The following is a 12,068-nucleotide window of genomic DNA, read 5'->3' as shown; positions in this document are numbered from 1 at the left end:
GACCCGTCCAAGTCTCTTAGAAGATAAATTCTATTTGGGTTGGCCTTCTTGATGCAATTTGTTATGGCTAATATGCCACTAACCCATGAGAATTCTCTGTTGAACCACTGAAGAGAGTGCAGGAAGTTTGAACTGTGGTATTAATATCTTAACAGCTGCGTGTTTCAAAGCCAGCAGACTCCAGTGAAAATAAAATGTGACTTTAAACACTTAAAGTCTACACATATTTTTCTTTCCTCTACTTCTGAACTGCCTTTACCCTTTTGATTTCTTAGGCAGATTACTTAAGCAAAGGGTGCTGAATATAACAGCATCACTAAAGTAATGGGTTTTACTATATAGTCTTTTCAGTAGTGACTTTTTTTTATAAACGATAAGGGTCTCTACGTGATTATATTTACATGTGTATGTAATATACATGATGATGACTTCTTTTTATGTACCCTTCTCAGGCACAAAGACATCAGCCCTCAGTCGCAGTCAGTGATTTTGAAAAACAACTTTGAAGATGATCCAAAGCTCGCAGCCGAGCTCCATCAGACTTTGGCTGATTTTGAAGCAGACCTTGCAGGTAAAAGGGGCAAAAATATAAGCTACACTGAATAGAAATGTCTTCACTGAGATGTATACATCCAGCACTGAAATTGAAAAACAATTCCTAAAGGGTTTAACCTGTTGATCATCATAACACTACTGTAGCTGGATCAACTGAAGTAATCCTGTAAATGTTCTATATAACATAAAACACAACACTTCATGATACTCCACATGAAGCGACTTTTCCACACTAAGTGGATTACCTATTAAGACCTGGATCTGTCACTCTTTTGCAGACCATGAAGATGTAGTCTCAGCAAAAGAGGCTCCTTATACCATGTCTAGTGACAGTAATGAGGTTCCAGTGTCTGTAGTGGACTTGGATGTGCCAGTTACAGCCATAGATGAAGTACTGGAGGACTATGATCATAATATTATTGAACATGAGGTGAAGTCATTTACCAGGAAGGAGTCAGCTGGCAGCAAAGGTAGGAAAAACAACCAGTGCATCAGATTTAAAATGGTTTGCTTTTCTGTATTATGTTTACTACAATTTTTCTTCCCTTATCTTATCACAGAACATGGCTTTTGTCACAAGTCCAGAATGGAGCCCGAGAACAAAAACAACAATGCTTATACAGAAGCAGTCAATAATAAAAGAAACCATACAAATACTAAGGGTTTGTCTCAATCTGAGCAGTACACTAAACCAGCGGAGAGCAAGTCTGTGTGTGACAGAAAGGAAAAAAAGATAAAGGAGAAAAAAATTAAAGAGATGAATCTCGTCAATAGCAACAGCGTGAAAGGAGATAAGCAAATATCGGCTGTTAAATCTAATGATGACGTGCACGAAAACATGGAGAGCGCTGAGATACTGCCTGACCCTGTGAGATATAATGCTGAGTCTTTTGAGAAGAAGAAACCGGATTTTCCACCAGCAAGTCAGAAACCAGTATCTATGGAAAAAGATGAACAGACGCATAGGGTTTTCCCTACTTCACATAATAAAATTACTCGCAACGTCACATCACGATTTGGTATGAAAACCTTCACTGTGATCCCTCCCAAGCCCTCTGTTATAAACACTGCTAAAGAACAGTCAGGTGTTCGATTTACCATTGGTGCCATTAAGATCGACGATCAGGGAAACATGGTGAAAGAGGGTATCTCCAGGAATAATGTCAGTAGGTCTTCAGAGTCACAGATCAATTCTGATGAGGGTTCTCCTCTTCTTGGGAAGGCCAAAGCTTTTTGGAGCTCAAATGAAAGACAAGACACTCCTGTGAACCCCAGCAAAGATAAAGCTGAGGAGAGCAAAAACAAACTGAAAAGTGCTTCTACAGCAGTCACAGAAACTACACTGAAGACCAGTAACACAGAGTACCTGAAATCAACACAGAGTACAGTTTCTAAACCTCCAGAGAGAATCCAACCTAAAGAGGTGGTGAAAGAAGAAACTAAAGAGCCTATAAGGAATGTCAAAGTTCCAGACAAAGGCTGTGTTGAGGTGGGGAGCAAAAGTTCAGTACCCAAAAATGTTCAGCCCCCAGCTGACAAACCTACCATTCCTCCTTCAATACTTCCAGACTTGTCCTTCCTCAGACCGCCCAGGCGAACCTCAAGCCAATATGTAGCGTCTGCCATCGCTAAACACCCCCCAAAGACCTTAGCGAAACCCAGCTATGTCCCTAACAGCCCTGAATGCTCTGCTTCCCTGAAGACACCGACTACTGACCTCCAGAAATCAGGTCGATCGATGCAAGTTAATCCGCGACAATCTTCCCTGTCGTCTTTGTTAGAGAATAAGGAGAATAGCTCTAATTCTGCAGTCAGGTATCCTGGTCCTCAAAGATCTACAAGCTACCCAGAGTATATGTCAGATCAACAGAAAGATTTTAGAGAAGCAAACAGGGGTGGATTTGAAAATGGTGTTGTAGCCACCAAAAGAAGTTCTGATATGTTGGAAACCAAACCAGCCAAGAATAATCACGCTGAGTTGAGTGGATCCACCAACATAAAAGTAACTGCCAATGACCAAGATAATGTCAAACATCAGCTTGGAGGTCCGAGCCCAGCAAAAAGCTATGCCCTAAACTCATATATCAAACCACCAACAGCCCCAAAGACCATATCTCAAGGACAGACAAACGTAAGTAAAACCTGGATTATACTGTTAATATTACAACATACGAATCTTGAAAATATACTATAAATAATTGTTTTTATAATTCACAGAACTCAGAGGAGACAGCTTCAAAATCTCAACTGCCTGAAACAGTGTCAGACAGCAGTGTGACGGTGTTTGGGCCAATTAAAAAGTTCAGACCAGTGATCCATAAATCTGTTGAGAAAGAGACGTCTCTGCACAGCAGTCTGATGGAGGCAATCCAGACAGGTGGAGGCAAAGACAGGCTGAAGAAAGTGAGCTCAAGATAAAATGATTTGTAGGATAGCGTTTTGCCCATCTATCTGGTTTCATATGTTCATCTAAACAAGCTAGGTAATAATGTTGGCTGATTTTCTCCTTTTTTATTGCCTTGTTAGATATCAACTTCTGGCCCCAGCTCCTTAAAGAAAGGGCCTTATGTTGAAGAGGAGAATGAGAGGTCTGCTCTTTTGGCTGCCATTAGAGCCCAGAATAACACCGGCAGGCTGAAGAAGGTAAAATATTATCCTAACAGCTAAGAAGTATCATTGATCTCTATATGCTGATATCCAGGGTGGAAGTAAGAGGGATGTGATCTAAAACATACAAGTATGAGTTATTATTTTAACATTTATGCATGTATAAAAAAACACTTCCTTATAAATATATAAAATGCTGTTCTTTTTAGCATGTAGTTACAATGCTTCTCACCATTTGGATGCAGATTAAAATGTATCCAGTATACAGTTATTTAATATCCGCAGAGCATAACTCCTAATATTATCTATACCCTGTGATTTCTGAGTGCCATTTGCAGGTCAAATATCCTGTATGTACTTAATAAACATCAGCATGTTTGAACTGTTGTTGTGAGCATGTTGCTATGCCAAATGTAATACATAGCAAAGCTGATAATATCATTTTATGTTGTACGCATATGGTTTTGCACAGTACGAGCATGTGTACCCGTTACATTTACAGTCAAGAAGAGCTTAAATTAGAATGTAAATGCTAAACACTTTGTCTCGTGTTATTAGTTCATTAGCAGCTTACACTGCAATGCAGGTTATGCTAGCACATGTGTCTATTTTCATCCACCCTTTTGGAAAGCGTTCTGTGGTTTGCTCACATTTGCGTACCAGAGTGGAATGAAAGAGGCAGAAAATGTGCTACTGCTGCTGAAACATCTGTGGCTCTATTCTGGAGGTTCCCTGCCAGATCTGGAATCTCTGGAATGCTGTGTGACTTAGTCGGAAAACAAAACTGTTGTACTTCTTTGAAAAGGAGGGTAAACAGACTGAATATGTATATTAAATGGAGTTATAAAATAAGTAATGAGTGCTCATATAAATTTGAATGTCTCTAACAAGAAAATAGAAAAGGCTTTGTTTGTCTTTCTAGCTATGCATCAGGTGTATCAGGAGTGTGTGTCAGAGACTCATATGGGAGCAGCTGTCCTTCCATATGGTTACATGTCTACAGTTACCATTGTCTCACCGCTCTGTGTGACAGGTCAAATCTGCAGCTGCCCATGAGCTTGAGAAATTCAGAAAGTTGGCATCTGAAGAAGAGAGAAGCAGTCCAAGCTCTCCCTCTTCCCCCGAGAATTTGACCTGCACCTCTCCTCTCTTTACGCACCCACCACCTCCACCACCACCGATGATTGCACCGCCACCTCCTGCCCCTGTCTTGCCCCAGGGTAAAACTAGCTCTGTGCCACATTCGAATGCGAACGCCCCCAGGAACCCTGCTCTAGCCAGGGAGGCTATGCTGGAGGCGATCCGCTCTGGATCTGCGGCTGAGAGGCTCAAAAAGGTAAAACTATTAAAAATATATAGAGAAGTTTACAACTATGAACAACCTTTGTTTGCTTTATATTAGCAGCAGTTTCGTGAAAAACATCTTTGGTCTGGTTTCACACAGCTTCCCTTGCTGGAAGACATCACCGGCACTACAAAGATCTCCTGCGGTCTAGTAGCCAGGAAACTGGAAATGAGTTGCAGATTGTAACACGTACAAAGATAAATCTGACAGCCATACTGTACTGCTCCATGAGTATTTTCGAGGGGATAAAGTTCAATTTTAGGTCAGCAGCTATGGAAAAATAAGACTTCTGAAACTTTTGAATTGTTATTTTTGCCCTGTTTATACCAGAAAGGAACAATGGTAGCGACTGAATAGCATCAAGAGGGCGAAAAATCAAAGAACTCCCGATCACATGTTGTTGTGTTGCCTCAAACTGTTGCTCCTGTCATTATCACAGTGGAGAAATAAAATGACATGTTCAATTTCTTTCAACTAGGTCGCAGTTCCCAAGAAGACGGTTCAAGTGAACGGCAAACTGGGAACGATCCAAGCGAGCTCCTCAACAATCCCTGAGCAGTAAGAGGGGGAGCCGGCATCACCACAACAAGAAATAATAGATTAAGTGTAGTCTTAGTTTCTGTGTTTTGCCATAGTGCTTTTACAGCAGGTGTTTGGGGAAAAACAGTTTGAGTTGCATTTTCAGTGAATGCTGTCTGATATATTTTTTTGCACTGCAGAAATTGTGAAAAATCAAGTAAAAATAAATAATTCAGAATAAGATTCACACCTCTTACTACTAATATTGGGCCTCATTCGTACATTGGTGTAGTTCTAAAAGGAACAGCAAAGCGGGGATGTAATTACTTATGAATGAGGAAGGATTTAAACATTTCTTCTAGCAAGAAGAACCTCACTGTGTTAGTAGCCAAACACCTGCAAAATCTGTCTAACAAAGGGTGCGATAGGTGAAAGGTTTGCAGTTTATGTTCCGCTTTGACAAACAGCAGCTTGCTGGGAAATGTTCCTTTCCACCTTTGTAACATATTGCTGTTCGTAAATACATCCGCTGCCATCCACCCTTGAATTCACAAGGCGCAACTAGAGCATTGACATAAATCTGTGCCAATGAAAGCAAAATGTAATAGTATATGAGACTTTCATATCATTTTGTGTTGTGATCATTTCCATTTGCCTTTACCACTGTAGGTTTCAAATGCCTTATATGCCTAATGCTAAGTCAGTGTTATGCACATATTGTTTGTTTAAAAAAAATCGATGTGAGGTGCAATAAGTTTGATCAGATTCTGGACTACTTCCTATTTTATTGTAACAATTAACATTATTTAAAACAATTTTTTTTGTATATTTAAGAAAACAGTAGGTCCGTGAGCAGTGCTTTAAGTGTATTATTTTATGGAGATCTCGTCCGTAATGCCAACTTCCACAGTTCAGACTCTAAGGAGTCATATTGTAACAACTGGCTGGTGCCTGTTAGTGCACTGTGCTCCTGTTTAAGCTTCTAACCTTCATTTGTGCTGCTGTTAAAAATCTGTAGATGCTATGTTGTGATATTTCTGACTCACGGTGGAAAACATGATAAGCATAGCCTTAACATTTGCTATAAATACATACTGTACATACTGTAGCTGAAATAGTTTTTGTTTTTTTTTGACATTTCAACATTTTGAAGCATTTTCATTAAAAACCATAAGAACGGTTTCACAAAAAGCAAAGAGATTAGTGTATTAAATCGATAAGATAATCTAAAACCAGCTTTAGTAAAGCTTATGTCATAATTTAAGCATTATTGCATTTCTTTCTGCTATGTAGGGGAGGTTTAGTGGGTCATAGCTATGAGTGAGAGCCATTAAATAGTTTGTATTAGATACGATTAAAGTCCATGCTGGATCATCGTTAGAATGAAGAAAAGCTTACGCTCCATATTCAGGTAAAATGTTTGCTGCTGTGTATTTCGAGTCTTTGAGTAAAGGGGGTTAACTAGTTTTATAGACACTAACTTTAATTTGTGTTTACTTCATGCATGATGCAAAATTCTATAACTTCAGAGGTAAACTTTAACTTAATTTTGGGAGGGGAGGGAGCTACAAAATAAAAGCCTACCGAAGTGTATATCTTGTAAATCATTGCGATAGATTTGCTTTATTCCACTTACTGAGTGAACGTTTTTATAAGCTATTGCTTTTTATGTTTAAAGTGCACATTGTTTTATGGAGAAGGTTAATTTTGTTTACCTTTTTTTTTGATTCAATAAATACATTTTGTAATCAAGCAAAAATTTACCTGCTACTGTCTTTTGTTTTGATTATATAAATGAAAATATGTGCCCCACCTCTCAAATAGCAATTAGACAGATGTTAGGTTTAGCAGATGGCAGCATGAACCTTGCCCTGGAAAGCATCCCACCCCACCTCCCGATGTGTCTGTGCCATTCCCAGCACTGTGGTTCGCTGGAAGACTGTGGCTATCCTGCAGTCCTTATGAAACATATTGTAACCTCTCTGCCACGCCACAGATGAGCTACTATTCCGGGCAGCAGCTCATGGCCGTGACTCATCACTATGTGGTCACACAAAATTACTCTCAAAGAACTTGAACCTTTCCTGTATTCCTGAATCCTGAAACATTAGACTTTGTGCCGCTTCACTCCCCCCACCCCTCAGATGCAAATGAATGATGCAAACATCCAGATTTTATTCCAAATTGAACTAGAAATGCATATTTTGTGCACGCACATCCTGGTTCGCCACAAGTGTCGTGTAAAAGCTAGCAGAATTTGAACACTGAGGCTTTTTAAATGCCTTCTCTCAAGGTGTTCCCAGACAGACAGGTTAATTGAAACTTTCACGGCGGAGAAAAAAATATCAGAGTGCAGAAGGGTGAGCTTGGCCAAGAGAGAGAGCAGTAAATTCCTGCTGGGACCACAGACTCTTTAGTGGGTTCGCATTCATGCTCGCTCTACAACCATTCTAATCCTCCTTACAAATATGTGAAAGGGTGTGTTTGAGTGGGTGGATGTCTGTGTGTCAGTGGGTGGGTTACTGCGGGTGATATTTTTGTTCTGAGCATGTACGTGTATTCGGGCTTGTGCCTTTGTTGCCGTTCCAAACCATTTTAACCAGCCTACCAACGTAAACAACCTCCAAATCAAGAATTACCAGAAGGTTACGCCACATAATCGAACAAAAATATAGTCATTCAGGTTTGACTCTGGTTCTTGATTTTATTCCTCATTGCTGGGTTTGTGTTTGTTAACCATTACATATTAATGGTAACATGTAGGCCTGAGCCTGTTAAGGGTTAGATTTCTGACAGCCTCCATGTTCACTAATGGAAAAGGGATCAAAGACAGCACAATAAGTTTAAAATAATAAAATAAATAGCTAATAAGTACTAACCATGGCCTTATGTCCCTCCATAGTGGCCCATCCATAATCATGTAAGAAACTTTAATAAACGCTTCACTAATTGCCTGGGTGTATATTACCCAGCTTTGTTAGTTTCGACTCGGCGACTTATGAGTGATGGACACGCTGACTATCAGCAGGGGTTGCGCTCTTTTTGTTTTCCAGTGTTGGCTAGTCTACTATGTATCTGATCAATCATTTAAACAAAAGGCCTGTGTGAAGCTGAATGTCTGATGACATAAAATCAGCACACTGTGTGTTTACTTTTTTCTCAAATGACAGACATAAAGCGAATGCTTTGTTGCATGCTTGTATGTCAGCGTGTGTAAGTGTGTGTGACTGGGTGGCTTCACAGTGTCTATTCTTTAAGTCCTGGCATATGCAAACAGCTCAGGACTGACGAGTTCTTGCAGTTCAGACTCTTATGGGGTTTTCCCATCACTTATGAAGCTATTCAAGCTTTATGTATGCATAAAAATGAACTGAACACTGGTTAATTCCTGGTGGAGACAGAAGGGGTGGGGCACTTGTTTCAAGTTGTTCTCTTTGATGCATTACAGTCTGCCTAAAAAGTGGGTGTATGTTTTAAAGTAGTTAACAGCCTACATTACAAAAACACACAAGCTACGTTTGCAACACTGACGTTGCTTTCAATAACATAAACATGAGAAGCTCTTATGCAATATGAGGAAACTCAGAGGGGTGAAAACACACCAGTGCTGAGAGATAACTTAGAATGAGATCTGACCCTCAGTTGTGCAATTTACATACCTTCCAGCTACTGGTGTTTTTGTTTCAGATTGTGCTTGTCAGAGCACGGCTCTAATTAAAAGCGGAGTCCTTAGCTTTAGGCTGCAGGTGTATCACTTTAATAGCACTCTTTACATGCAGCCACCATGGTTCACTATTTCAGTCCTGACAAGTAATTTTAGACTTTAATCTGTAGGCCTAACACTGACATGCTGTACTGCTTCTTTTATTTCATTTCTTTATGTTTTGCTTCTAAAAAGCTAGACTTGTATTCTTGTATTTTTAAGGGATTTAGAGCAATAGCCCAGGCTTCAGTTTCAGCTTTCTAAGGGTCCATCCATCCATCGATCCATCCATCTTCATCCGCTTTATCCGAGGCCGGGTTGGGGGGGCAGCAGCCTAAGCAAAGAGGCCCAGACCTCCCTCTCCCCAGCCACCTCCTCCAGCTTATCCGCGGGAACACCAAGGCGTTCCCAGGCCAGCCGAGAGATATAATCTCTCCAGCGTGTCCTGGGTCTGCCCCGGGGCCTCCTCCCAGTGGGACATGCCTGGAACACCTCACCCAGGAGGCGCCCAGGGGGCATCCTTGTCAGATTCCCGAACCACCTCAGCTGGCTCCTTTCAATGTGGAGCAGCAGCGGCTCTACTCTGAGCCCCTCCCGGATGGCCGAACTTCTCACCCTATCTCTAAGGGAGAGGCCAGCCACCCTTCGGAGGAAGCTTATTTCTGCCGCTTGTATCCGTGATCTCGTTCTTTCGGTCACTACCCACAGCTCGTGGCCATAGGTGAGGGTAGGGACGTAGATCAACCGGTAAATTGAGAGCTTCGCTTTTACACTCAGCTCCCTCTTCACCACGACGGACCGGTGCAGCGTCTGCATTACTGCAGCTGCAGCCCCTTTCTAAGGGTCTTTGACAGTTTTTCTTTGGACATTGACTGCTTTTTAACTCAACTGATCTTTTTCAAAGGATTCTTTTTTGGTCAAGCCACTTAAAACTAACCGAGGAATCATTAAAGCATAAAAAGGCACTTAATCCAAGGAACGAACCAGTGTTGTATCTATATATAAGACAACTTAGCACATAATCAATTTTGAACTTTATCTTTAGGTATTTCTTCATATTTCTTTAATTGAATCTACAGAAAATGCTAAATATAGCACAGTTTGACAGGCACCAACAAGGTGATTCTAGCTATTAGCAGAAAAATTGGTATATCACAGCATGGTGTGCAGTGTGTTCTGCAAGTGGAGGACAAAAGCACAAGCGGCCAAAAAAATTATCTACAGCAGATGAACAGTATCTGAAAATCATGTCCTTTTTAAAAAAACAAACAAACAAAACAAAACAAAAAGCTTAAGCAAAGATCTGACACAGGCCCTACAGGTGATCCATTTACTCTTCACTGACGCCTTATCGGTACTGGTCTCAGCAGAAGGGTGTCTGTCAAGAAGCAGAGAGAAAAGGCTGAGGTATGCCAAATCACTTGTCATGGATTGGCCTCCCCAGCACCCAGATCTCAATATATCATGTGGAATCATCTTCATGGAGACCAGACCAAAAGGCAGCCAACATCCAAAGAAGAGCTTTGAATATCCTTCAAGAAGCCCATACAACTATTCATGAATGCTACTTAAAGAAATTACAGGAAAAAGAGAGATAGTTCAGGTTTGCTTAAAGAATAAAGGTGCTCATGTTAAATATTGACTTTCAGGCTCGTTGGAATTACAGAAACTCTGTTTTTGTCTTTTATTTTCATTCATTAAAGGGCACAAACGTTAGAGTCCCCAAACACAAGAAAACGAGCTACCCCGACAGCATGACGTTATGTCCGCACATAGCATTTCCGGCTCTATAATCCCCTCCGTGTGCTCCCTGACAGCAAGAACTGAACGCCAAGTTCTAGTGTAACATACATCTCCAGAAACCACGGGAACCCTCTGAACACGCCCTCCCCCACTTAGACCTGAACGCCGCATTAATCGGGTCTCTCTAGTGGGCGTGGTCTAATATAAATGGGAGGCGTCGTTTGCGAGGGTGTGTTTGTAAGCGTGCGCGCGTGTTAGAGAGAGAGAGTCCTCCCCTAGCCGCATGAGATGACGAGTGCCCTGCAGTCTTTACAGTCACTGTTTTTGCGTTCTCCTCTCCTCCTCTGTCTCTAGCGGTTCACTCCGGAATGCTCACCAGCGTGTCCTGATCCAACGCTGTCGTCAGTCCCTTCATCTCCAGCCTGCCCCGGCTCTCCGTGTCCGTCCGCGTGTGAGGGTCGCAGCCTGCCCGAGGTGCTTTCGCTGTAAGGTGGGTGCATGTTTCCGAGAGCATGCTTCTCGTGCGTGTCAGAAGAGTGCTCATTGTGGACGTGTAGTAAAAGTTTAACGATGACACAAGCCATTATGAATGTTCGGGACATGTGCGGGACCTGCCTCCCTCTTTGACAACGGTGTGTCATTGAACTTTGGAAAGTTTATTCATTGCGCCGCTCTTCGGCAGTCACTTGAACTGACCATGTTGTAAACCTACAAGTGGAAAGCTTCCGCTGAAGATGCCCCAGGCTGGCCTGTCCTGAGGCGAACAGGCACGTCGAGAAGCCGTGCGTGAATCTCGTGCAGTGAATCTCGTGCATTTCCCAAACCTTTCTCTGCGTTTCTTGGCATTCCAGTTTGGAATTCCAGGAGCCTGCCTTGTTTGTAGTACTTTGACAGCAGTCTGCAGTGGCCCTTTAGCCTTCTTTGTATCCAGTAGGACTCCAGCTCCCCGTGTCCCCCTCCTCCTCTTCTCCTTTACACCCTTCCCAAGAGTTTCACCACTCTCGCCTTATCTCTTTATCCCTTTTGCAGCATTTACTCCGGGAGAGGGGAGGGAGAGGGGTAAAGGAAGTTGTTCCAGGGATACTCTTGTTGCCCCATTGCAGAGGTTCTCAAAGTGGGCTCCTGGGACCCCAAATGGGTCCTTGAGTGGGTTCCAGGTGGTCCAGGATAAAGTGAGAGAAGTATTTTGTTTTTAATGGGTTGTAACAGGTGTCACTTTAGTTGGAAGAAGAATCAATAATGCTCTCAGAGGGTGTAAGCTTCAATCCAGGCTCCATTATAGAGGCCGCTTAGTGTGAAAATCTTTAGGCACCCCGTCTTTGAGCTTTACCCCAAATACTTTGAATGCACAAGGGGAGCCTGTCTGTTGAACACTTCAATCTGTATTGCACGCTGTCTTAAAGGCCGTTGGAGCACATATTAAGTCAACAGCCCAATATTTTGTCTGTTATACAATACTTTGAGAAACATGTTTGGTGATCACAATTTTAGCAGTGAAAGGATTAGTAAATGAGAGAGCCTGATCATTATCTAACTTTATGTGGAAAGGTCCTGACAAAGCAACTCTTCTTAGGTCCTCTAATCTGCCTTGTCATT

The 12,068-nt window shown here is 41.9% G+C and overlaps 2 protein-coding genes across 8 annotated transcripts in view; both read left to right on the top strand.

The window, feature by feature from the left end:
- cobl (cordon-bleu WH2 repeat protein) overlaps positions 1 to 6,763 on the top strand; it is a 70,909-nt gene extending 64,146 nt beyond the window's left edge. For 3 of the 6 annotated variants that reach the window (XM_085366264.1, XM_085366261.1, XM_085366262.1), the window contains 7 exons: positions 453 to 571; positions 834 to 1,025; positions 1,116 to 2,686; positions 2,773 to 2,958; positions 3,082 to 3,198; positions 4,196 to 4,498; positions 4,986 to 6,763. In XM_085366264.1, coding sequence (XP_085222390.1) covers positions 453 to 571; positions 834 to 1,025; positions 1,116 to 2,686; positions 2,773 to 2,958; positions 3,082 to 3,198; positions 4,196 to 4,498; positions 4,986 to 5,069 — 2,572 coding nt within the window. In that variant the 3' untranslated portion in view covers positions 5,070 to 6,763. The remainder of the gene's footprint in view (positions 1 to 452; positions 572 to 833; positions 1,026 to 1,115; positions 2,687 to 2,772; positions 2,959 to 3,081; positions 3,199 to 4,195; positions 4,499 to 4,985) is intronic. The other 3 variants (XM_085366266.1, XM_085366267.1, XM_085366263.1) reach the window with 1 other exon arrangement.
- A 3,953-nt stretch (positions 6,764 to 10,716) lies between these two features.
- grb10b (growth factor receptor-bound protein 10b) overlaps positions 10,717 to 12,068 on the top strand; it is a 77,202-nt gene continuing 75,850 nt past the window's right edge. For both annotated transcript variants that reach the window (XM_085366260.1, XM_085366259.1), the window contains exon 1: positions 10,717 to 10,962. The gene's annotated coding sequence lies outside the window, so the exon portion shown is untranslated. The remainder of the gene's footprint in view (positions 10,963 to 12,068) is intronic.

The sequence above is a fragment of the Diplotaxodon limnothrissa genome, linkage group LG11 (assembly GCF_057381915.1).
Source record: "Diplotaxodon limnothrissa isolate DT_005_m linkage group LG11, D_limnothrissa_male_GT1.1, whole genome shotgun sequence".
Taxonomy (NCBI): domain Eukaryota; kingdom Metazoa; phylum Chordata; class Actinopteri; order Cichliformes; family Cichlidae; genus Diplotaxodon; species Diplotaxodon limnothrissa.
The sequence above is the reverse complement of the archived record's forward strand: the minus strand, read 5'-3'. Positions and strand labels throughout refer to the sequence as shown.